At 37.1% G+C, this 25978-nt stretch overlaps 3 protein-coding genes across 3 annotated transcripts; 1 reads left to right on the forward strand and 2 right to left on the reverse strand.

Annotated features, from left to right (window-relative positions):
• Window positions 1-1096: 1096 nt before the first annotated feature.
• pstpip1b (proline-serine-threonine phosphatase interacting protein 1b) lies at window positions 1097-12276 on the forward strand. The gene is made up of 15 exons (XM_003437622.5): window positions 1097-1255; window positions 1813-1913; window positions 2551-2625; window positions 3401-3435; window positions 3525-3631; window positions 4165-4227; window positions 4457-4549; window positions 4924-4969; window positions 5163-5242; window positions 5936-6034; window positions 6766-6862; window positions 7077-7173; window positions 7485-7573; window positions 8328-8443; window positions 8594-12276. The coding sequence occupies exons 1-15, from the start codon at window positions 1223-1225 to the stop codon at window positions 8723-8725; spliced, it is 1263 nt and encodes a 420-aa protein (XP_003437670.1). The 5' UTR covers window positions 1097-1222; the 3' UTR covers window positions 8726-12276.
• On the reverse strand, window positions 11351-16774 carry tspan3b (tetraspanin 3b). Its single transcript, XM_003437584.4, has 7 exons — window positions 16586-16774; window positions 15072-15263; window positions 13991-14065; window positions 13509-13610; window positions 13188-13340; window positions 12989-13072; window positions 11351-12478 (listed from the first exon to the last, which is right to left on the reverse strand). The coding sequence occupies exons 1-7, from the start codon at window positions 16646-16648 to the stop codon at window positions 12386-12388; spliced, it is 762 nt and encodes a 253-aa protein (XP_003437632.1). The 5' UTR covers window positions 16649-16774; the 3' UTR covers window positions 11351-12385.
• Window positions 16775-23033: 6259 nt separating this feature from the next.
• nmbb (neuromedin Bb) lies at window positions 23034-24238 on the reverse strand. The gene is made up of 3 exons (XM_003437623.5): window positions 23829-24238; window positions 23423-23610; window positions 23034-23326 (listed from the first exon to the last, which is right to left on the reverse strand). Exons 1-3 carry the CDS (start codon window positions 23983-23985, stop codon window positions 23273-23275), a joined length of 399 nt encoding a protein of 132 aa, XP_003437671.1. The 5' UTR covers window positions 23986-24238; the 3' UTR covers window positions 23034-23272.
• Window positions 24239-25978: the final 1740 nt, after the last annotated feature.

The following is a 25978-nucleotide window of genomic DNA, read 5'->3' on the forward strand; positions in this document are numbered from 1 at the left end:
ACCCTGCCTCTCGCCCTATGACAGCTGGGCTAGGCTCCAGCGCCCCCCACCTTTTGAAAGGAAACCAAGGGAATGTGCACTTTCTGTCCTCAGAAAGTGAGGACAGGGAGTGACAGTGAAGTAGAGGAGTGGATCCCTGAATGAGGTTTGAGGGACACTTAGGGGGTCAGGGGTCAGTTGGTAAAGTAATTGTGTGTGTGTGTGGTCGTGTATTACTTATTGTTGTGGGGATACAAATTTGTTTACACACTCACATGGTGAGGTCTCGCCTACTTTATGGGGACAAGTTGCAAGGTAAATCATTCAATTTTAGGGTGAAGGCTTGAGTCAGGGTTAGGGTAAGGTTAGGTTTAGGATAAGGTCAGGGTTACGGTTAGGTTCAGGCAGGGACTTGTGATGGGTAGGGTCAGGATAAGTCTCCAGGAAATGAATGTAAGTTAATGTAATGTCCCCAAAAGTGATGGAAACACAACGTGTGTGTGTGTGTGTGTGTGTGTGTGCGCGCGCGTACATGGGGTTAGGGTCAAATGTTGGATGCATTTTGGTGTTTTATGGTTTTTTATTTGTGCATCCTTGTTGTACTAATAAAACTTATTATAGAATAACTTGGCGTTTTACTACCCTTGTCGCACAGTGTTGCCTTGAAGCAACAAACCAATATCTGTTGGGGGGGGGCAGGGTGTCAAATTTTATGATTGATATATTATTAGGGACCCTAAAGCTCCCCCAAAATAGGGAGAAATTTTTTTTTTCTCCAAAAATTGAAAAGTCACGCAGTAGATGGTTATGATTTACCACAAATGCTACTTGCAGCAAGTAAACCATCAACTTTTGGTTACAGCGTGTGACACTTAAACATATTGCCTGTCTGTAAGTGTTGATGACATCAGCAATGCAACACATAACACATAACACATAACACGTATCAGTGCATAACAAATACAAAGACATACTGACACCTTTACCTAGCAAGGCACATGTAACTGCTGTGCTCTGACACAACCGTTAGACCAAACATAAAGTGAAAGAGTTGCTGTTTCACAAATGGGCTGAGCTGTCTGTGGTCAGTGACATCACGGGACAAAAGCTCTTCCTCATTCAAAATGACTCACTGACGTTTCAGCCATACAAGGTTGTTGGTAAGCTTTTAAATTTAGAGAAATGTCCTGTAAGTGAGGTCGGTACTAAGAGTTGTGCTTAGTTCAAGGAAGTAAAAAATACGATGGCTCCTTTGATGTTTAAAGATGCTTTCTGGGTAAGTATATTTTTGTGGCATTGTGCTCTACTTGCTTTGTTACAGTTTCTAAACAATAATATGCATTAATTATGTTGAACAGACCGTTTTAGGAACCCGAGAAACACCACGTTACAGTCAGCTATCGCTTGTTAATACATTATATATTTTAAACCCTAACTGTCATCTGTAAGTCAAAATTTGCCAAATCAGGTAAACCGCAAGTGATTATAGTTTATACTAGTATAGACACACAGCCGTATGGGGTGGGAGTGGGGGTGGGGGGTTAAGGTAAGCTTTACAACTTAAAAAATACTTAATATGCACAATCATCAACATCATACATGTAAAGACACTGTAACGTGTCAAACTGTCACTGTGCGCACTTGAAGCGATCTAAAGGGTTAGTTTAACAAGTGTATTAAGTCTACGCTGCCATGCCACATACAAATATCTTTGCAGCACACAAGTGCTAGTTCTGCATTTTACCACAAAATGAGTCTAGAACATGTTGCAATACCTTTTTCAGAAATGCTGTTTATTGGAGCAGTTTTCTTTTCTGTGTTTCGTCAATGTAGGGGTCTGACTTCACTTGCCATGCTGGGTATGAAGCCGTGATCCAAAGATTACGAGATGGAAGGCAAATGTGCAAAGATGTGGAAGAGATATTGAAGATGAGGTTGGATCAGCTCGTATTTATACAATCAAAATAAACTTAAAATCATGGGTTCTGTGATTTTAATCATAGCTGCACTTCTCTTTCCGTGATCTTTACTTTACATGACTTCATACAGGGAATCAGCTTCCAGCTTGATCATAGCTTTAAAAGAAATAGCTATCTAGTTGTCATTTCACTCATTAATCACTACATGTGGTTAGTCATGTATGCAAGATAGCAGGCCCATGACTCATTTAGGTCACAAGATGTCAGAATTTAGCAATTTCTTTTTTTAATTCTTGAAATATCAAAATATTCTGCATTAACACACATTTGTGATTGCTGAAGTATATTAATTGATAATGACAAGTAAACCCTAAGATGTCACCAAAGTCATCTTTGTGATGTTATGGCCTGAATAGAATGACGTAACATACAGTCAGTGATCTTTTAGGTAAAGGAACAAAACCTTGGAAGTTTAAGTAGCAACAAGATTTGAGGTGAAAATGTTGGTACATGCATGTCAAGGCAAATGTTGGACTGTTTTAAAAGACTTTATATAAGCTAATTCAGTTTTACTAAAACTAAATACTAATACTAAATACTAAAACATACATTCTGGGTTCTAATGATTTGTCTGCCTATTTATACCCCACAGGGCACTGGCAGAGGAAAAGTATGGGAAGGAACTGGTGACTATTGCTCGCAAAGCTGGAGGACACATAGAGATAAGGTGAAAAATTAGTTTTGAGGTCAGCAATATGTATTGTATAGACTGCCCAACTAGTACATAAATATAGCAATTTGGACAAAAACTTTTATTTGGAAGGGTTTTAGTAAGGGATGGAGATGTTAAGGGTGACTGGCACTGACCAGGAAGACTACGTATAAGCTGCTGTCAAGCATATCATCGTCACATTCTTTTAGAGGAAACACATTTGTGTGTGATACAGAAAGCGAGACACAGAAAAAAGAGACCAAGGTGTAAGTATGTGTGTGTGCATATGCATGTGTGTGTGTGTGTGTGTGTGTGTGTGTGTGTGTGTGTGTGTGTGTGTGTGTGTGTGTGTGTGTGTGTGTGTGGTAAGCCCCTCGCTCAGTGTACAGTAGGTCATTACTTGTCAGTTTCCTGTTCCCTGCTATCTCAGACATCTGTACTGAACTCAATATATTCTAAGAGCCACAAAAAGGAAACAATGAGCCTCCAATAAAAGAATCATCTTTGTAAAACCAAACAGATTCTTTTCTTTTCTTTTCTTTTCTTCTTTTTGAAAGACAAAAACAAAACTAGGGCACAAAGTCTGCATGGTAAGGTTTGGGTGTCCTCACGGTCTTGGCAGCTGGTTAAACAATAAAACACAGTGCAGAGTTCTAGCAATGAAATTGTACTCAGCTGCTATTTTGCTTAAAATTTTGCTTTAAAAATGTTAATCTGCCTCTTTGCAAAAGATACACAAAGTGCATGCATGGTGAATAATTTTGATTATGAATGTGTGTTGTTTTTCCAGCACTTTGAGGGCATCATTCGAACAACTAAAAACTCGTAAGTCCATGTGCTGTGGAAAGTTACATCCAAATATGTGTTTGTATGTCAAATGGTTCACTGTGCCATTTCAATGTTTTTTGTTGCAGAAATTGAGAACATTGGAAACTTTCACATCCAACTATCCGATATATTGAAAGAGGAGGTGAAAAAGATTGAGAGTTTCCGAGAACGTCAGAAAGAGCAGAGGAAGAAGGTATTTGGGAAATATGTGTTGCTTAACAACTGACTTATTAAACATAAAAACCACAAATGGTTAAGGTTTGAATACTCTGAGGATGATGTAATTCTTTATTACTTTTAGTATTGCACAAGTCATTAGACTAATATTGTAACTGTTTAACGGTTGTAAATAGCTGCCAGTCTTCATAGCAATCAGTGCAAGTGACTCTTCTACTGCAACCCAGTACAAGAGTCATACAAGAAACCCTGTTTGGGAAACACTGTGTTATGTAAGTGTTGACTTAATCCTGCAGCCATTTAAATCACTTTACAGACACTGAGTGCAATGATGTGATAGCAGCTGATATGGGGAAAGCTATATTTTCAAAAAACAAACGATTCAAGACTTGAGTAGAGACTAATTCAGTCTTTATCAAAGTGACATTAAGACTTTTATCACATTAACAGTAAAAATCCAGGTCTTTTATTCATCACTGAACAATAACTGCAAGTATCAGGTTTGCATTGAAGCAACATATGCAAGTAATTTCAACCTTTTGTCTTTAGTTTGAAAGCATCATGGAGAAGGTTCAAAAGAAAAAAGTTTCATTCTTCAAGAAGACCATGGAGGTAGGAGACACTTCCACTGCTACCATTTATCACTGACACATGGAATCAGCGTGATTTAGTAATAAACATGAAAACTTAACCACATAAAAGTTGTTCAATTTATGTTCTAACAAGCGCAAAAAATACAAGTCAGATTTTTTTTTTAAAATGGTGCATCACTTACAAAAAGTGTTCTTCCTGTTGCTTTGTCGGAAATAGAACTTCTAATTTTTGTTTCTCTTTTTCTTAGTCTAAGAAGAACTATGAGCTGAAGTGCAAGGAGGCCGATGAGGCAGAGCAGGGGGCTGAGAAAACAAATGCTACGTCCAAAAACCCTGAAAAGGTAAAATAAGTGCATGAGCTATCTCGCTAAAAGACAAATGTTTTTATGAGCAACAAAATACAAACTTTTAGATTCCTTGAGAAATGCACCCCAAAATGTACAAATGCCCACTGAGTCAGTTCTATTTACGAACTACAAGTTTCCAGCTGTCAGCGGTGCAATCTTTATGATGGGACTTTTCTGCAGTTGTGCAACAGTTTGCAAAGCGGAACTAAAGTGTGTTTGTGTGCTGGTGTGAGATGTTTCATCTCTTCTTTTATCTCTTTCAAGACCATTCCCTAAACAACCTATTTATATTTCAGTCTCTCTGACTGGTGTTAAAATGGTTACAAAACTCACTGAATGTGGCTTCCTGTGCACCATTCGATTCACAGGTACGTCACAAGATAAAGCAATGCAGACAGGCGGCCAATGATGCTGGTATGACTCCACATTTTATTTTTAACTTGCATGTATTTTTAGTATATTGCATTCATTGTCCACTTATTTGTTTTGAGAATATTTCATGGAAAAATAAATTAAGAGACTGAAAACAGTGCGGTGGTTATGTTTGTGTTCTTTACCAGTGTTTCATTTGTTAACTGTAACTATTCACTATGCTCTGTTCTCACAGAGAAGGTGTATTTTAACAACATTGTTCAACTAGAAGCTGTTCGCCAGGACTGGGAGGAGACACACAAAAGTACTTGCGAGGTACTGCAGAATATTTTCTCATTAACCGCTTTCTAATCATGTCTCTATTCAAAATAATGGCTTTTAACCACAGAAATAGCTCCACACCACAACCCCCATAACTGTGAAAACCTTCCTGGCGGTGACCATTTGCGGAAGTACATTTCATCTTGCACTGAGAGAGCCACAAATGGAAAAACATACAACCATGCAGAAACACACTCAATCACACAAAAGTTCTGCTTTTTTTTCAAACGACAGCTTCTTTGTGTTGACTTTGCTGTCACTTGGGGCCACACACACACACACACACAAACACATGCACACACAAACACACACACAAGCACAAACACACATACACCCGACAGCTCTTGGTGGCGCCCCTGTAAGTAAGAAGAGGAAAAAAGAAACTATAATGAGCTTTGTATATGTTAAGGTAATTCAACCTTATGTCACAGCAAATATCACGTTTTGCTGTGATACTGGGTTGATCATTACCCAACAGGGTATCATTTCAAAACGCGTAACAAACACACAGGTTCACCGTGCCCATTTTGCCTCTCCAAAACATGAAATGGGCCCATTTCATGTTTTGGAGAGGCAAAATGGGCACGCATGAAGAAGCTGCATTACTGCAACCCAGTATCATGGCAAATCTTGTAATAGTGATATCACATTGTTGGTAATAACACAGAATTCATTTGATAATTATAGGTGTTCCAACAGTTGGAGGGAAATCGGATCAGCACGCTCAGGTGTGCTCTCTGGGACCACTGCAATCATTTCTCCATGCAATGTGTCAAAGATGATGAGGTGAGGTAGTTTTCCCTTTATTTAATATGTAAACAGCATAAAACAAATAGAATAAAAATGCCAAGAAAAATAAAAATGCAAATTTCTATTTCTAAATCAAGTATTAGTACATTGTCTTGCTGGATAAACCTAAAAAAAATGTTTTCTTAAAAAACAAAACAAAACAAAAAGTATCTCTTTTAGTGTTACAAAAAACTGATTTTAAAATTTTATTCCCAAATGTTCTTTTAATGAGAATTTATCAACCAGAATTGTAATAATAGTGCAGTTTTCACTCTTTGTCGTTCTTCTGATCACATTTTAGTTCAATGAGGCTTTAATTTTCAAACCTTAAGTGTGCTTAAGTTGAATGTCAGAGCACCACTGTGGCCTGCTACTGGATAAACTAATGGATCGCGACTTGAAGCATGTTAGCAGGCTCATGTAGCCTTGACTTCTTCTTGAAAGTTATTACAATCACTTGGCCGATAGTTTTATGGGCTCCGTACTTGCCACTTTCTAAAACATTCCAAATATGAATAACTGGCAGACAGAAAAATTGTGTCTTCCAGGATTTACGAATCTAAGATTTTGTAAGAGCTGGTGAGCAGCATTGGTTGATTGTATATAAAACCAAATCGGGATATTTTCGTTAACCTAATTAACTATCAATTATGCATAAACCTAAATGAAAAGTGAAAGTAATATAAAAGTAACATAAAATGTACTGAATTCCTCCTTTTTAAAACCAGTCTTACGAGGAGGTGAGGAAATTTCTGGAACAGTGTGACATTACCAAAGACAACAACTCTTTCATAGAAATGAAAGGCACCGGATTGAAGCCACCAGGTGAGCTCTCACAATTTGTATTTACTGGAAAGATGGTTGTTTTGTTTCCTTTACTTATAAGTACAAAGTTGAAGTGAGAAAAGTTCCACTACAAAATAACAGGATATAAAGAGTGCTGCTCAGCTTCTTGACTTTCTCTTTCAATTGACACACAGGCAAAAAGCATCACTTGGCTTCATTTTTCAAGTGAGCAGCTTCTCTTTTCTTCTTGCAGAGCCCATAGTGTTTGAAAGCTATTACAAGGCAGGGACAGTCAGAGACAACAATGGCCAAGCTCATTTTGCAGGAGGAGAAGAAGATCCGTCAAAGAGGTGAGACAGAATTAAGATGGGAAAAAGAAATCCAGAGGAGACCTGCTTCAACAGTGTTTATAACATACTATATACTGTACTATAGTGTATATAATATACTATATAATATACTTTAGTTTATATAATGTATATAATATACTTTGTACTCTGCAAACTAAACACAAACCATGTCCTGAAAATATTCTCTTTGTTAATCATCATCTTTATCATCATCGTTTGTTGTTATTTTTTAATGTTAGAAATTTGGACCTCTGCTCGCTGAATTCACAAAATTAAACATTTGTATCTTAAATATCTCTCTTGATCTGAAGGTGTTCTGACCCCCTGCTTGGAAGTTCTCTGAACATTGACATGGACAGTCCACTCAGCCCACGATCTGCTTTGTCATCCATTGGAGAATGTAAGTATTGCAACCGCTCACTCAGTTATATTGTTAAACAATAGGAAAGACCTAAGTCTTCAATATTTTGTTGGTTCTGCTATATTTTATAAATTACATATATAAAGAGTTGGTCTTTCTATTCATATATTAGAGGTTAGAGCAGTCAATTAATTTGAAACATTTCACTATATGAATCAGAGATAAAAATGATATTCTAATTTTAAATCAAGAAAGTACACTTCAAAGTAAGAAAGAACTTTAAATATGCTGTAGTGCACCTGATGTGAGGCCAATCTTCTCACCAATGAGTCATGTATGTGCCAAATGTGTAAAACGGTATAGGCTGTTGGTTTTGAACAGTAGCACATCACAGGCCCTGTTGGTCTCTTCATTTATTTGCATGCTTACCACAGAAACGGTGGAACTGTGTCCTTTCACTCATTCATACACAATGGCTGTTGTCATTTACTAACATACTGCATGTGAAACACATTGTAATTATAAAACATGGAGCTAGAAAAAGTGTTATATTTAGTCATGGGTCAAACACATAGTTGCGTGAATTTATTGGTATGACTTTTTGTGCTATTTAAAGTTGAACTCTGTGGGTAGATATGGGTGGCTACCTTTGCCCTTCGTGAGAGAAGCCGCACTTTGAAACTCTTTGTTGTACGTTTGTTGGTCACAATTGTTTAAAATACATAGCAGATTAAATGTTGTTGTTTTTTTTACATTTTGTGTTTGCAATTTCTGACATTCAATTCTGCTTTAGTTCAGCTTTCAGATGACGGATATGCACCCCTTCCATGCATTCACCAAGAAGTGCCACAGTCCACGGGTCCACCTGATGAAATCTTCTATGTTGTGCTTTATCAGTACACTGCAAAGGTGATTTGCATGATTATTTTAAAACCTACACCAAGAAAGTGAACATTGAGCAAGATGATCGAGAAAGAAAAAAAGAAAGTATTAGCGGTACTGTATTTAAGTGATATTTACCTGTAATTAAGATGTGCTTTCTTTACATCGACTGATCAGGAAGAAGATGAGCTATCTGTGAGCCGAGGAGATATAGTTCGAGTGCTGGACCAAGAACAAAATGGGTGGTGGACGGTGGAGAGGAATGGGTTTAGTGGACTGGTGCCAGGAAACTATCTAGGCAAAATTTAAACATGTACGCACATACAGTTATTTTCTTTATATCTCAGGAGAAATTCAATTTATTTATAGTAATTTCATGAAAAAGAACCTTAAATCTAATTCTTACTTGCCTGCCCCTTTACCTTAAAACAGTGGTTCACAAAATGTGGGCGGGCTATTTCACTGATAATATGCAACTTTATTTAAGTAAAATGCTATGTGCATCATTTTTATTCTTAATATAATTAATCAAATTAAATACTGTGGGGTGTGGGGGGTTTATAGCTTATGATATAGAGCATGCCAAAAAAGCTTTGAGAACTACTGCCTTACAATGAGTTTTATCATAAAATGCAATAACTGTTTTGGGGGGATAAACACACTGTGATTGTGTAAACACAACTGTGCCCCCACAGCATGCGTGGTATACACAGAACAACAGTTGCAATTGCAAGAAAGTAGACACAAAGAATGTCAACACATCAAAACAGATGTCTCATATACTTAAAAACTTGCACGCTTGCAAAGACACACATCAAAGCGAACACATGCCACACAGAATACAGCCTACAAACAAACACATTTTTGCCAGGCTTTTTTCCCCCAAGTGCTCTTACAATACTGGCTAACATGAAAAACTAACCAAAAACCTGAACTAAAAAGGATAATTTAGTAAGCAGTAGACTACCTAAGCAATTAATGCAAGTTAAAGGAAATGCATTCACCAGCTTACATCAGCCTCATTGTTTACACTGGTTTGGACAATCAGTATAGTCAAAGGAGTTTGCAAAGAAAAGCGTCTGGACTTCTTTAAGTTGCTTGAAGACGTTTCACCTCTCATCCGAGAAGCTTCTTCAGTTCTGAACAATCAGTATAGCTACATTGTTTATCTCATCTTTAGTTCCTATACTTGTAATATATGACTAAAGAATGGTTAGCTATCTACTTTAGAAAACCAATGAAGAATTTTAAAATTCCCTTCATTTAGTCAAGTTACCATGTTTTCAACATAAATCTGTATGTTTCTGTTCTAATAGTAGCAAACTAGTATTGCACCAGTACATTCTAAGCACTGTAACATCACATACTTTTTTCATTAAAATTTGAACTTAAATGACTTTTGATAAGATGAATCATCTTATTCATCTCAAATGACAAGAAAACAGAATGAGTACCATATGTAAACCACCAGTGACTGCTAAGTTTAGCAGCATTAAGCAGCCACATATATACAGCGCAGATGTATATGCTTCTGGCTGTCAATCCTTCTTTGTTAAGAAATGCAGTTTCTGACTAAACTATGGCATAGTCTTTTAAATGATCCATTTATGTGGTGCACATGTGAGCTGGTGAAGATAGAGGGCTGGATTTCTAGTTATGTGAAAAGGAAGGTTTTCATAGAACTATGCTGTCCTTAACAACTGAGTACAAATTATGATTCACTACCTTGTAGAATCACCTTTAGCAGCAATAACATGAAGTAATCGTTTTCATACTTCATCCGTTTCTCACACTGTTGTTGAAGACTTTTGCCCCACTCATCATTACAACATTGCTTCAGTTCATTTAGGTTTGCGGGCATTTGTTCACACACAGCTCTCTTAAGGTCTGGCCACAGCATTTCAGTCATGTCAAGGTCTGGACTTTGCAACGTATTTTCTATTTCAGCCATCTTGCTCATGTGTTTGGGATCATTATCCTGTTGCATGACCCAATTTTGGCCAAGATTTCGCTGTCGGACATATGGCCTCACTCTTGACTCTGGAGTTGTTTGAAATACAATGGCTACAAAATGAGCCCAAATTATCACCCCTCCATCACCGTGCTTAACAGTGGTGCGGGGTGTTTGCGCTGATGTGCACTTGGCTACCAATAAATGTGCCACTTTGCATTATGACCAGGCATCTCTCTTTGGTCTTGTTCTGGAGGTCTTTTGCTTTGTTCAAATACAACTTTGCAAACCTAAACTATTATTCCATCTTCTCCCTACAATTCTTCCAAACAAGCCATACTCGTTCAGGAATTGTACTGTCAGGAACTTAGATATAACATGCTAAATGAGGAATGTAGCTCTTGGCCTTTTGCAATTTTCTCTAAGTATTGCATGGTCAGACTTTGGGTGAAATTGCTGGGGAATCTACTACTGGGAAGTAGATGTGGTCTTGTACCGTTAAAAAAACTAAACTAAATGCTCCAAATTAGTAATCTGCCAAAACTTCTTCTTTTACATAGGTGGTCACACTTGCTGATGATCAGTTGCATTTAATTAGCAGCACCAGGCTGATAATTACCCACTTAATTCCCATAGAAGACATAACTGTGTAATGTGTTTTTCACAGGACTGCATAAAATCCTGCAAAAACGTTCCTTTTCATATGACTGTAGTAATCATCATTTATATCTGCTGTACATATAAGTTTTTTCTGTAAACCTTCCACAGACCATTGGCTACAAAAGGAGCACATACAGATGAACAAACTACTAGAATAAACTATTTTTTATGCTTGTCAAGTGACGGCACATTTAAACATGTTTAATATATTTCAATGCGCCTGATGATATAGCCAACCATTGCTTGTTTAAGTACTTTGTGTCGGTTTGTTTTTTTTGGTAGCATATTTACTGTCACGTGAAAAAAAAATTAAAACAATCCAGTTGAGGTGTATGAGTTTATTTGTCTCCTTTTATCTCTCATATTTTTCTGTGGAACTAGCTAAATATGGGATCAACTTAACAGCTTAAAAATATTAACAGGGTACACACTTTCACTACAAGGTACAAAAAATGTGTATTTTTTTAAAATCAGGTTTATACTTAAATCAAACTAAACAAGGAAATGTGTGACTGTAACAGACTGAATCTACATATATAAATCTTTAGGTAACACTGATAATACTCCTACTGATGGCACTGGAGACCAAATAGTTAATTCACAATTTATATCTTAGCAATACCTTGTTAGTGAAGCCTGATTTGGAAATTTACAATCGGAATATTTGTGAACATAAACAACTCTTTCACCAAACATGGCTTTGAGAATGAGATGCTGCTCCAACACCTAAAAAAACCAAACATTCATTATTCTTATTCTGCAAATCTTAAAAACTAGACTGCATTCATGGAACAGCTAAGATTAAAACGTCAGATCTGCACTATGCTAAAAAGATTGGTCTGGTCAAACCAAGGCCTTGGTAATAGAGTACATGTTATTTTTAACATAGCTTATGCATTTGGACAACCACTAAATATCTCCAGAGTTCCAGCCACGGTGCAAAATAGCACGCCAAGAAAAAGCTTTCATACAACACGACCAGTCTTATTTTCACATTTAAGCTTCTCGTCATCCTTATTGGGCATATACACAAATTTTATGAAGCCACAATTTAAAGAAAAAAAATTGCACATCAATAATCAGAAGTCAATTAGCCATATACAACTTTGGCTTTTGTAAATATTTCAGTATTTGTAACAAAAGGATAAACATTTAAAAGTAACAGGAACTTGGAAAGCATGTCAATAAATAAATGGTTTTCCCTTGAAGCTCCCACCCAAAACGTCAGTGTTCGCTACTTTATCATGAATTGTGCAAGGTGTGCTTGAGCTTATATAACTATAGCTGATAACTAGTGTGGACATGTCCTGTGACGCTCCTGTTGATTTTCTTAGTGTTTTGTTGGCCGGCTGCATTCTTCATGCATAGCTGTTGGTTGTGACCAGCAGCTCATACGCTGGGTCGTGGCTCCTCCTGCACAGCACCACGCAAGCACAGAGCATGCCCAGCATCTGCAGGCAGACAGCACAGGGATCAAAACTGTGAAGTCCATTTTTTCCCTTCAGCAACCTCCATGTAAATTTAATTAAACAGCACGACTAAACAGTTTAAAAATTTAACAGGTATATTGGGACAAACTATAGAACATATGCTGCACTGTATAAGAACTATAGTTGCATTTATTACTATATGCACTCTGGCTGGAAAGTTGGATGCTATGCTGACAACAACCACAGCATAGATGCTTTGTTAAACATAGATGCTTTGACCACAATTACTTTGTCTCAATTAGGTCAGAGCTACTTTCAGTTCACTTGTTACCAAGACAACTGCAGTTTCAATAATACACCCTACTCACCTGAGTCTATTGCAAGACTCTTTAAATACAGTTCTAATAATATGCTTTAGCTGAGTTATGATGCGGCATATAAGTATGTAAAATCTGACTATAACTATCTACAAGACGAAATACAGATGTCAATTTTTTAAGACCTTTGTGTTTGCAGCTTTATATTCCTTACCTGTATAGATGCAAAAGTCAACGCAGCCCATATGACATACATCATAATCTCCTTTAATTTCTTCACAACAAGAGCTTCACATCCCTAAAGACGAAAAATAAAAAAGTTTTCTAGCTATAAACACACTTGTAACGTGCTGGAAAATATTTATAGTCTCTGTTAATGATTTAATTATAGACACCACACTAGTGGTGTGTACCTCTTGGTAAAGATCTGCTGGTCGAGTGAGCGTGCCTGTACAGTTACTGATGCTGGGCTGACAGCAACTGACGGGGACGCTGTTGTTCTTGGATTCATTAAACCAGCGGGTGTTCTTCCAGTCAGAGTAGTTGTGAATGCCACAGCAGTGAAGCTAGGAAAAATGGTGAATAAAACATTTTTAATTACAATTTTAAAATTCATCATCTAATATGTGACTACCAGGAAAGCATAAAAAGTAACGTAATTAAAAACAGTATGCACTCACTTTTTCCAGTTTTAGATGACAAAATCATGTGTCACAATAGAAGTTTTTTCTCACCTGCCTCTGCACATAATCAATCGCCCGGCTAGGAGCATCAGTGTTGGTGCCGTTGTATTCATTGTAAACTTTCTGAATGGAGTGATTCACCTCATCTTCTACCTATAAAAACAAAGAAAACAAAACAAAAAATAACACAACTGTCACTATTCACCACTCATTGCTCACTCAAAGTAATTAGAAAATGCTGACTTAGTCTTATAACATTGTCAAAAAACTAATTATAGAAGCCTGTGAAGCACTTTAACCGAAACGGATTAAGGATAAATGAGAGCAGCTAAATTAATTACATTTATTCATCACAGCAGAAGGAGCTGTTTTACACACAGTAATAAAACATTTATTTGTAAAAACTCCCTTGTTCACAATGGGTTGCCACAGTGGGTAATTTACGCTGAAACAGGAGACAAATTTAGATTTAGCAGCAGCATTTCATTATCGCCTTTAACAGAAGAGAACACGACCAACAAAACAGTGTTTACCTTTGCTCTGTATATGTAGCCGAGCACCACCACCACACACTCCGTTACAAATACCAGCAGGAGTATGGCAGCAAACTGAAAAACAGAGACAGAAAGCTGATGGTAAAATTGATCTAAAATTTAAAAAAAATATTGAACATAGGACATTTTCTCTCTGTCTTAAAGCCTATATTAAAACTCTCTAAAATCAATAGGCAGTTGGCCACTGAATGCATTACTAATTAATAATTGTCCCCATTTATAAAAAGCGTCTTTTCTAATGTAGTTTCAATGCAATGTGAGGTTTTATCAATCAAAATTGCCAAAACAAGTGAAAATGTCAAATCATTGGTATTTTATTTTTAAAATCCCTCCCTGCATTTTTACAGCATTTTAAGTATTTTCTTCCACTACTGCAATTTAATTAATTAAAGTCACATTAAAACCCATATTGCATTATTATTGCTTTAGCAAAGCCATGTATGTACATTCCCAGCAAGAGCTGGGTGTCAGCATCATCCAGTAGTAACTTAAAAAGGCAGTTTCTTCATCAACTTTCAACAAAGCACAAAGTTGCAACAAACTGTTCTCACTAAAGACATAAACTTCTGTCAGCACTTGAGCCAAAAACACAACCAGACTATGAAGGCTATGAGATACTAGCAGCTGCTGCTGTCTGACTGAAATGTAAACAAACGATTCCACCAAGCGCAGCATTTACAAGTTACGCTCAACATGAAAGGAAAAGAAAATAGTGGATGTAAATTAGCGATGGTCGAAAGGAAGGGCTTTAAAATGCTAGTTAATGAGCTCAAACCAATATACAACATCCCAGGTAGAAATTAGGTTTTAGTGCCAATATTGTGAAAATGCCCTTCCTTTACTTACAATATGAATGGTGCTGCCTGCAAACTGCAAGCATGAAAAACACCATTCAGTATTTTTTTACTTTATCATCAGAAATATCGATATTGCAAATTTTCTTGAAATATCACGGTGACTTTGAGGCTATATCACCAACCTTCCTTGGCACTGTTGATGTGCTTCCTACAGTTTCCTACCATAGGCATGAAACCATTTTTTTTTTTTTTGGCATACTCACCGTTGCCAAGCCACAGGAGCTTTCACGTATTGTTGCACAGCAGCCAATCAAACCGATGATGAAGAGAAGAGTTCCGACAGCTATGATTACAACAGCTGGAATCAACGTGTACACATCTTCAAAGAAGTGGTCATAGTCATCATATGTGATAAACACATAAGCTCCTATGTAGCATAAAATTCCAGCTGCAGCCTGCAGAGAGAAACAGGGAAAAAGGAATAAGATATAGAAGCATAAAGAGACATAACCTGCTTCAATTTATGTGAGTGCAAATCATTTAATAATACATTTTCGGCCTAAAACAATTTAACTGACATTTCTTGCAGTTGCACCACATGACTTAAGCCATCTTTGCAACTACTTTTGTAATTATTTTCAATTCAGACAGGCTTTTACTTAATCGTCTGTGTTAACGTTTGTATTTGGTAGCAAAAGCATACACTACTTCCCTATTATTAGTTTTTTGATTTCATAATTAAACTATAGTTTTTGTATGGTTAAACCACCCTGACATTTGAGAACATGCAAACTGCTGAGCAATTATTTTAATGATCTGAACAGCTTTAAAATGATTGTTATATCAAAATTTGAATGTATAATCATTTAAACCCCAACTTTAATAGTGTACTTAGTCTTGTCTTTTTTCATTACTTTTATTTAACCAGAAATTTACAAGCGAGTCCTGGACAAGACGGCAGCCTTACAAACGCAAAACATTTTTTAAAAATGGTGCAAATACAGCATTATATATAAGATCTACAACATGATATCCAATATAGAAATATTTCTTATGCTGCTTTTATACTCACACACAAATATAGGCATGTTTACCAAAACGGAAAAATAGTAAATAATATTAATTTTTTGAATAAACTCAAAATATATTAATATATTATTTATTTACCAAATAAAAACCTACAAGTAATTCATTTAATAAATTATTTTAAATAGAAATCATGCACTTGGACACAAAAACATGACATTGTTATGTGCTATAACGATATCATAGCTTCACATGAATAATGGTAATTCAGGCTCACAGACAAAGCACGCATAAGCAGTGTGGACTGGGCCTCACGTCTCTATATTATTCAGTCATCCTGCTTGATCATTGTGGAGATTCAGAAATTCTTTTATTTGGAATTTTGCTCATCTATACATGCTTTAATTTAGCTCTGCTGTTCTTTTAATATACTAGCATGATGCAGCTCAAACAGCGCTGGAGGTTAACTCAGCTGCTGCTGCATAACGTCATAGCTATAAGTTGTGGGCGGCAGCTACAGAACACGCTACAGCTACAGCTACTGCTAACCAGTCAAATGGATTTCCAGTTACCGTCCGTGCAGTTTACAGTGAATACTAACGTCAGAGTGCGTCTTTACACACAAATTACCGCCACATAATGCATCTGTTTTATCGCCAAACTGCAGTGCATCTCTGGCGCAGTTTGCTAACAGTCCATCCTCGGCCTCACTGGGATGCTGCACATTGTTCAAGCATCTGCCGTTGCTTACCCAAAATATGAGATTGAGGAAAACCAAGACGGTTTTAGATGACGTAATCCCACACTGGCCCATGGTATCGTAAGAACTTAAATGGAAACACTTAGTATATATGTATATTTAAAAAATAAAATACTGATGCACCTGCACCTTTGCTGTTAAAATAATAAAATGGCTACGGCCTGCCCCACTGTGCAGATTCTTCTAGGTTTGACCAATAAAATAGCCGCAAGGAAGCGCTGCTCGGTCACGTGCTCTGGTGACGTCACCATTCAAAACAAACAAACTGGGGGTAATGCTGGGACGGTTGTCTACAACATTGTACTACATTTGAGCTAATGATCTGTGAGTCTGTAAATCTATCGTGCGATGTCATTCGAAACAGCATCTATTTTATAAAGTTCTGACGCAGCACCAGATTTAAAGTGAGCTTTAACTGTCTTTTAGAAGTAACTCACCAAGTTTGTTATTTAGAATTTGCATGTGGGGTGTTTCTTTCTTCTCCCTACATGCTGCTCTCCACAGCTGCAAGCTTCCCTCATCCCAACCACCAGCTGTGCTACTCCTATTTTACGGCAGCATTCCAATATTGTAGGCAGGAGGTTTATGAGAAACATAAACTGGCATGAACAGACTAATGCATGTATGTATTTTTTTTTAATGTCTTAATATCTTGATGACTGCACTCAAACAGCTTTTTCTTATCTATGTCCTTTGAGTTTGTTAACATAGCTAGCAAAATAAAATAGCTTCATGGTGTCAAGCTCAACCCTGTCTTTAAACTATACTTTTTTTGGCTCTGCTCTTAATCTCATGTCTATGACACCAGAACTTACCTTATAATGGATTGCATTTATATAGCGCACCCAAAGCGCTTTACAATTCCACTATTCATTCACTCACTGGTGCAAGCAAACCATAGTTGAGGCCACAGCTGCCCTGGGGCAGACTGACAGAAGCGAGGCTGCCATATCGCGCCATAGGCCCTTCTGGCCAACACCAGGTAGGGTAAAGTGTCTTGCCCAAGGACACAACCACCAGCACGGAGAGAGCTGGGGATCGAACCGGCAACTTTCCAGTTACAGATGAGCATCCCAACCCCCTGAACCACGGTCGCCCAATCACTTAACTCAATAATGACTGAAGACTTTGGGAGTCTTTTTTTAAAGCATGTTAACACCGATATACAATGAAACTAATACCTAACATAAACTGAGACTGAATGCCATGTTTTTAATTTTGACCTATCAGATTATAGATAAAAACTCAAGTGTGAACAGATTAACATTTGGTATTTTGCTGTTTGAAATCTCTTAAATATACAGCTTAGACAATAGCAAACACACTGAAACTTCCTAAAATCAAAAACACTTAAGTGGGTGAAACTGAAATGGTCACAACTAGTATTTAGGCATCATTATAGACCAGAATTTGTCCTTTAAAACTCATGTTGAGAAGCTTGTGTCAAAACTGAACCTTTGCAAACGGAACTGAAATTAAAAATTAAATTTATTTTATACAAATAAATAAATACAAATAAATGTGGTTTCTCGGTCCAGGTGAGGAATTTTTATTGGATTATGATGATCTCGTTATGAATGCACCTGGCCTAGCGCCTGTACCTAAAGAGGTTAGATAACGTCTACCATTGTGCTTTACATTTTATGACTGGTTGATGAAATTGTGTGTGCTGCTGCTGAGTCTGTCTGCAGACTTCCATTTGGTTGTTTTTTGATATATAAATCTCTGCTTGGGCTCTTTCTTTCTTATTTGTCTGTTTTTATGTGTAAAACCTGCTGCCAGTATGCCCTATCCTCACATAATATTTTACAAGTGTTTATCTCTAGAGTCAGAATGGAATTAGAAAAAATGGCTTTTCGATACCCTGCACTGTTTCCTTGAATAATCTACACAAGGACCTGAAATTGTCAGAACTGGTTACGATGTGGGAGTAGTAGTAGTAGAGAATAGTTCTCTTGTGACTGCTTTTGATCTAAGTATTGTAACAATCTGCTGTTGCATATGATTCAGGTTCAACTGTGTTCGCTCGCCTGTATCGAATGTCAGTTTTATATGTTTATTTACTTACATATAGGGTCCCATAATAATATTGATTTATGTGTTTTTTGTTTTATTTTTTATACTTTCATCAGCACCTTCCTTTGAACCTCTTAAAAATCCAACAGGGAAATTCCACACTGAGATGTCAGTGATGTGTAGTGAGTGGTTTCATGCCAGAGGGTGGCAGTGTATCATTGCTAGTTTTACAAAGGCACACAAGTTGTGAGACAGAGATTTATCAAGAATGAGCAGTTGGTAAGAACAGCCTACAACCATATAATAATCTTTTTTTCAACTCCATGAATTTTTTAGGCGTTCAGTATCAGGCTTGAATAAATAATAACAAGCACAGCGTGCCCACACAGTCCCCTGGCAAAAATAAACGAATGTAAGAAACACATGTCACCTATGAGACTTGCATGTTTCTTAAGAGTGCAAGATGGATTACACAGCAGAAAATTAGATGCAACACTCTATCAGTAATGACCTAAACTGGTGCCCAAAGCCATGGCTTTATTGCAAGAACACTGGATAAATTTGTCTCTGTGAGCTTTTGGTGTTCAAACTAACAACAATGGAATTTACAAATTTCACTAGCTGAGATTGCCTGTTTTGACACAACATATATTCACTATGTGAATTATGCATCAGATTTGCCTGTGGCAATCACTTAATTCATGATTAAAACAGCACAATATAAAATATAAAACAAAAAAGAAAAGAAAAGAAAAGAAAAAAGAAAAGAAAAGACAAAAAATTGAATACCAAATGTTCCAATGGTAGAGGCATACATAACTGTAACTTTGGGCCATATTCTTAAAACTAATTACCCCTCAGTAAAATCATGAAATTCTATATTTTTTATCTACGTATGTGCAAATTTTATTTATGGGCAGCACAGTAGCACATTGGTTAGCACTCAGGCCTTAAAGCACTTTCTGCTTGGAGTTTGCAGGTTCTCCCCGTGTTGGTGTGGGTTTTCTCTGGATACTCCAGCTTCCTCCCACAGTCCAGAGACATGCAGTTAGTGGGGTTAGGTTAATTGGTAACTCTAAATTGCCCATAGGAGTAAATGTGAGGGCAAATGGTTGTCTGTCTCTATGTCTTAGCCCTGCGACAGACTGGCGACCTGTCCAGGGTGTACCCTGCCTCTCACCCTAAAACAGCTAGGCTTCAGCCACCCTGTGACCCTGAAAAGGATAAGTGGAAGACAATGGATGGATGGGAGGTACAAATTTAAAAAGAGGACCACACTGGGACTTGAAATTGACTTGAGATGCAGACTGAGTTGCTTAGTGGGGATGTCTTTTTAGAACAAAGCTTTAATAACAGAATGATTTCATAGTTTTGCATTATTAGGTTTGGTTTAAGTAATTTCCTGTTTTATTCAGTAATGACTGGTCCTTGTGCATTTCTATTGTTTGCACTTCCTCTAGATGTTAATTTTCCCTCCTTGGTATTTCGATGTGGTCAAGTAGTCAAATTTGCTCCAGTGTGAAATGTCCAAGAAGTATGTACGTGGCAGTCATAACACAATCTGGTCAAAATCTCTAACTACAAACAAAGGTGCTTCCTTTAGCATAAGATACACTGGACCATTCTATATGAAAGAAAAAGAGATAAGGTCAAAATTCATAAATATAAAATAATCAACACAAATAACAAGTGATGGACCACTCTTGTTCTGTTTCAGTTGGTCAACATATCCATATCCCTAGCATCCTCTTCTGTCACACCGAAGCTCTTGATGTCCTTCTTTGCTACATCCATACACCTTTTCTGTGTTCTTCCTCTTGTCTTCCTAGCTGGCAGCTGCATTTTTAACAATCTTTTCCAGTATATCCACCATACCTCCTCTGCACATGTCTCAAAAATGCTCAACTTGACCTGTTCCTCTGATATATCAGTTGACAGTGCATTTTCTATTTGATGCCATAAACTTGTGACACAGTCCCCATTATCTCCGAGAAAGTTCTGGCCTACTCCTACTGATAAATCTCTGTATCTTTCTGACACGTTGCCTCAGAGATCCTTCTCTGTCACTCTCTAGTTCTATCCCATCTATAATCAGATAAATGAGCATTCTTTCCTCAGCAGTGGAACAAGTGCAAAGTAAACAGAAAACAGGAACAGTGTTTCTCACTTCCCTAATAGTAAGTAAGCACATGCTCAGATTTTATTAAAACATCACCTTTCTCAAGAGCTAAACATGCAAGATGTTTGGACTTGCAACTCACCCTAAACCACAGGCACCCACCCACACAAATACATTACTAATTATTTTAGCACTACATCAAACTGCAACATTCACTTGCCTCACATTTAACATAAATAAATAAATAAATGAATAAAAAAAATACCGAAATTCTCATAACAATCAAATGCTTGTACATTTTGCATATCTATGTGATGACTACAGTTCCAGGATACATGTTCGCACTTTTAAACAAAATAAAAATGAAAAGAAACAGGAACGAGAATGTTTTTTATTGATTTTCCTTTTGTCATTTTTAAAAGTATGTTTTAGTGCTTTTCATTCTCCTTTAAGTTATTGTGCAGGCTTATTTTCCTGTAAAAATTGTGGCCAATTTTCTAGCCTACTAACCTAGTTGTACACAGCATCCTGCACCTGAAAATTCCAGGATCTAAAGGCTGTTGTTTACTGGACAAAGACTTAATTATAAATGTGTGTGCTCCAGATTCTAATGTGAAATACAAAAATCTGAAGTTACAAACTTAAGGGTCAATTTTGATAACCCAGTTTCTAACAAAAATAGACAAAATGTTAACAGCCTACAGCAGCCTGGACTTTACCACTCAATAGAATATGGCACAGTTACAATTGTAGCCAGGTAACAACACTTTGTTATTTGCAGTACTGTGGTTAAATCGTGCATGTCAGTGGGACTCCCACACTACTAAGAAGCAGACACATCTCCACATGTAACTTTAGCAAGGAAGGAGATCTATCCAGAAGTAAAGTAATTAATTTTCAACTCCTTTTTATATATAGTGACCATTCCCTAGAGTTGATTGTCAATGAAAATGTATTAGAATTAATTATTCATTCAGTAATTTATTGGAATAGTATTTCAGCAGTTTCTGAAATAATCAGACCACTCTATCCAGCATCAACAATCACGCTACATTCAAAATCACTTAGATTTCCTTATGTTTTGCTAAACACTCATTACTCTTTTTTTTTTAATGAAGAGAAAGAGAATTGATTAACTGGAAAATAATTCAGTGTTGATTTGGCGTCATCAAAAGAGGGTTTTGAGGGTGTGAGCAAAATTTTAAACACAAGTTTTGAGGATTATGATTTTCTGATCAGCACTAGACACGAAGCAGCCCTTGAGACAGGCAAAATATCAGAGAATCATTAGGTTGTAGGCATTTCATGAATTACATGTTTATCTGAGTTTGGCACTAGTTCTTTTTCCGTGTAACAAACTCAGTGAGCCAAATACCCAACAAAAGAAAATTATGGATTTTTCTTTTTCAAGAACGCTTCCTACTTTGCACAGGGCACAAAATAGTTAAAATATATGGCTCTTACCCATCTTCAAATGTACATATTCAGCAGAAACTGGCAATAACTATCATGGATACAGAATTATGTTTTTGATGTTGTGTTTTTGTGTGACTGTAGTTTTAAAAGTTTTGAACAAAAGGTGTATCATAGGTAGTAGTGTTCAGTTCTTGACTCTCTCAAAAACATTACCGGAAAGGTGTATTAGAGCTTATAAAGACTTCCTGTACTCACACCTCTCACCACGTTGGATTTGATGCACAATCCACACCTTGAAATGACACAAAGCAGACAAGGCATTGTGGGAGAGATATTGAAATAGCCTACCCATTTCAAATACAACAGAATAGCTCAAGGCAAGGAAGTTGCATGGGCCATCTCACTGCGCTCCACCAATATTGATCGAGAGAACAGATCATCCCTTTATGCAAAGGACAGAAAAAGTACAAAGATTATATTGATTTCATGTCAAAATATTCAGGAAACTAAGAAATGTGATTTATGTAAGCTGCCTACATTTATATTTATATAAGTGTTATTTTAGTAATATTTTTGTAAGAAAAAAAAGTTTGACGCAAATGTTAATGATAGGCGTATAAATAAGACCTTTGTCCATATCTGTAATACTGTCTTTTAGGCCACAAGTGTTACCAAAGTATGAGTTAAACTCATCTCACTGAAGGGTGCCCAGACATTATAGCATTATCAATCTCCATCTTTTCTGTGTTGTTCATTCTTGTGCAAGTAGAAACCAGCGGTGTATATATAACAAAAACAGTGTTTAAGTTCACTAATGCATTGTTTAGGAGGGGCTTTTGCAATCAAAAGGAACAAATCGATCTGTAATTTATCAGTCACACATCAAAGTCAAAGCAGTGCAAATCATTATTTTATTTAATACAAATAACTAAACAAATGACAAGAACATGTAAAATAGATCCATCAAAATAACTGGAAAAAAAGATGTATTGCAAATGAGCAAGCCAGTTACATTAAATTACAATCATGATGAGCATGAGACTGTACACGATTCTTATTTATTTTAACTCATAAGCCCAGGTGACCTTCGATCCATGTTAATGCGTGCCAGGTTTGTATCCTTTACATCACTTTCTGCTTCGGATGTAGTTTTCTAAAATCTTCATCAACAAGTCCTCCTCCTGAAAGAGAGAGCATGACATTACGAGTTAGTATATTATAACGCAGAAATAGCCTTTTGACATCAAATATCAAAAACGTAGGGAAAGTTTCCTCGCCTGATTTTTCGAACGACTTTCTTGTGTATCCATCTGCGCTTGCAGCGCCACCCGCAGAAACTCTTGGAAAAGCTCCCCGAGCGCACTCTGCTCTGCAGGAAGGGTGACTTCCAGCGCATCGGCACCTTGGTCCTCATTTGAAGGCAGCATAGGAGTATCCACGACACTCTTCTTGCCCATGAAATGTCCTTCCAAATCAAAGAAACGCCCATTAATTAGTGCTTAAACCAAGCGAAAATTGGAAGACATAAAACTTTTTAAAACATAACACAATAAAAATGTTTTTAAAAACAGAAAAGAAAAAGAAGAAGGAAACATGTTATCTGTTAAAATACATACAAAGATGAGGTGGAACCCAAAATAAATACGACCCATGTGTCTACAGTGTAACTTCAGATATTCTTACCTGTAGCCCAAAGATTGCCTCTTGGATTCACTTTGATTTTTGCAACTTTATTCCTAAGCTCAGTCAGGTCGAAACTCACTGCAGCGGTGAAAGAAAACAAAACAAGATATGTAAACAAGCCACACTGGCAGACATTATTCAGTGTAAACCCTCTCATTTCAGCGTGGACTAGTGAAGTGTCCTCCAGCGCGCAAATTTCCAAGTGTCTCCTGTTGGTTGTAGATTGCTCCGATGTATCCAGCTTTTATAGGCTCTCCTGACCGGGGTGGGCTCTTTGTATGATGCGTATATTTTTTCATTCAGCTTGCTGCATAAATTGAAATGAAGACAGTTGAGTCATTGTCAAGGTTTTGTTGGTCTGCGTGTCGGGCTGTGCGTATTTCACGCGCCACGCGGTTATTCTTACTCAGAGCAGACAGGAACCTTTGCTGAAAAACACTCCTCTGACCTACCAAGCTATGAACAGCAACATACCGGTACACATATGTGTGTTGATTAACTGAAATGAAATTCTGTATTTGGAATTGTTTTCAGAAGTTCCGGAAAATGGAAAAGGTATATGGGTGGATGCATATGGCATTTCTTCTAAGAGAATTCAATCAAATGCGTCATCATGACCTTTCAGTTTATTTTTAATCTATGTCATTCTATATAGCATAGCAGTAGACTATATTTTAACTATTAGTATAAAAGTGTCATAGGTGAGCAAAAACTAATGATTTTTTAATGTTGTGCACTGTTGGTGCAAATCGCGTGGTTAGAGCCACAAAATTACACAGGGGGGAGCTAATGCTTTCCTCTCCAGCACATATAATCATACATATAATCATTTCCTGCTAAGGTCCCTACACCCCTTCTCTCTCCCATGGCCATGCCTAGCCCCTTACAATGAGTAACATGACATTTGGCCAGTTGCAACATGCCACTGTGATCACCGTCAGTCCTCCGTGGACAAGAGAACCTGCTGATTCTCACTGCTAATTTAGAGCTGAAAAGACAGATGGCCTCTCTGTCACTTCAGGGTGCTAAAGTTGCAAGTATAGTGAAAGAGCTGCAGTTTTAAATCTTGCTCTTTTATAACCTTTCACATTAGCACACACTCTTGTGATTTCATAAATTGTGCACAGCTGAATGTCAGTTTAATTAGGAAACCACCTCACCATCAAGACAAACCTATGTTCACAGATTAAATGGTAAGAGACAGCCACTGCTGCCTTACAATATGTGGACATCAGCATCTCAGGGTCAAAATAATAGATTTAGACACCAAAGTCTACAATTAAGAGGTTTAAGAAAAGACTTCTTTAACACTTCATAACTCGTATGAAAGTTCAATGTCTGAACTCAAGACTGCATCATATTTATGCAATATTGGTTCATAAATATGCATGGCTTCAAATGGAAGTGGCAATCCACACCTAACAAGGTCAAGGTCTCTCAGGTCAAAGGAAAACTGCAAATGCAATCAACTTCAATCTGAGTTCAGGTGCCTTAACAGAATTTCAAGTGGATCCATAGTAAAATTATAGTTTACACCTTCCACTATATGATTACATATTAAAGCTCGATATCCAAGATTTGATTGCAAGTGTGATGACGGCTGATGTCATCAACAACCATTTCTGCAGTCATTAAAGCTCAGCCCGCATAGACATAAAACACACTGTGCCCCACTTCACCGACCTTTAAATACAAATTTACCAAACAAGCCATTACACCATTTAATTTGCCACAAAATGTGCGAGCAGCAAATTATCTCTGGCACAGCTCACCTGAATTAAACTGTGGTCAGCTCCAGTATTTCTCTCTCTCTCTCACACACACACACGAGAATCAGAATCAGATGTTGAAGTTAAAGGGGGTGGGGACAAACAAACCCCAAAACCAGAAAGAATTGAATTATTTACCATCAAAACTTTAACTTTCTTTACCAATTCCACATGAAGAAATACATGAATTCTATAGCATTACTAACAATGCTTGAAAAGTTTAATGACAACCAGCAACAGAAATACAAAAACTCATTTTTCAAATATTTGAGGAACTCCAAACAAATAGCAAATAAATTGTATAATTTGTTTTTACGAGAAGGTATTAGATGTTTGACATTCATTTTAACAGGCAGGGGAAAAAAGAAATCAGACACAAAG

The sequence above is a fragment of the Oreochromis niloticus genome, linkage group LG1 (assembly GCF_001858045.2).
Source record: "Oreochromis niloticus isolate F11D_XX linkage group LG1, O_niloticus_UMD_NMBU, whole genome shotgun sequence".
NCBI classification, from domain to species: domain Eukaryota; kingdom Metazoa; phylum Chordata; class Actinopteri; order Cichliformes; family Cichlidae; genus Oreochromis; species Oreochromis niloticus.

What these genes read in the sequence shown, in the direction of transcription:
- pstpip1b (XM_003437622.5), top strand. Translation starts at nt 1,223, where the DNA reads ATGGCTCCTTTGATGTTTAAAGATGCTTTCTGG. An exon ending in GAAGAGATATTGAAGATGAG is followed by an intron (nt 1,914 to 2,550) that starts GTTGGATCAGCT and finishes TATACCCCACAG; the next exon opens with GGCACTGGCAGAGGAAAAGT. An exon ending in CACACAAAAGTACTTGCGAG is followed by an intron (nt 5,243 to 5,935) that starts GTACTGCAGAAT and finishes TGATAATTATAG; the next exon opens with GTGTTCCAACAGTTGGAGGG.
- tspan3b (XM_003437584.4), bottom strand. Translation starts at nt 16,648, where the DNA reads ATGGGCCAGTGTGGGATTACGTCATCTAAAACCGTCTTGGTTTTCCTC. An exon ending in TTGATTATGTGCAGAGGCAG is followed by an intron (nt 13,341 to 13,508) that starts GTGAGAAAAAAC and finishes CATTTTTCCTAG; the next exon opens with CTTCACTGCTGTGGCATTCA. An exon ending in CAGCAGATCTTTACCAAGAG is followed by an intron (nt 13,073 to 13,187) that starts GTACACACCACT and finishes TTTCGTCTTTAG; the next exon opens with GGATGTGAAGCTCTTGTTGT.
- nmbb (XM_003437623.5), bottom strand. Translation starts at nt 23,985, where the DNA reads ATGAGAGGGTTTACACTGAATAATGTCTGCCAGTGTGGCTTGTTTACA. An exon ending in AGGCAATCTTTGGGCTACAG is followed by an intron (nt 23,611 to 23,828) that starts GTAAGAATATCT and finishes TTGATTTGGAAG; the next exon opens with GACATTTCATGGGCAAGAAG. An exon ending in AAAGTCGTTCGAAAAATCAG is followed by an intron (nt 23,327 to 23,422) that starts GCGAGGAAACTT and finishes TCTCTCTTTCAG; the next exon opens with GAGGAGGACTTGTTGATGAA.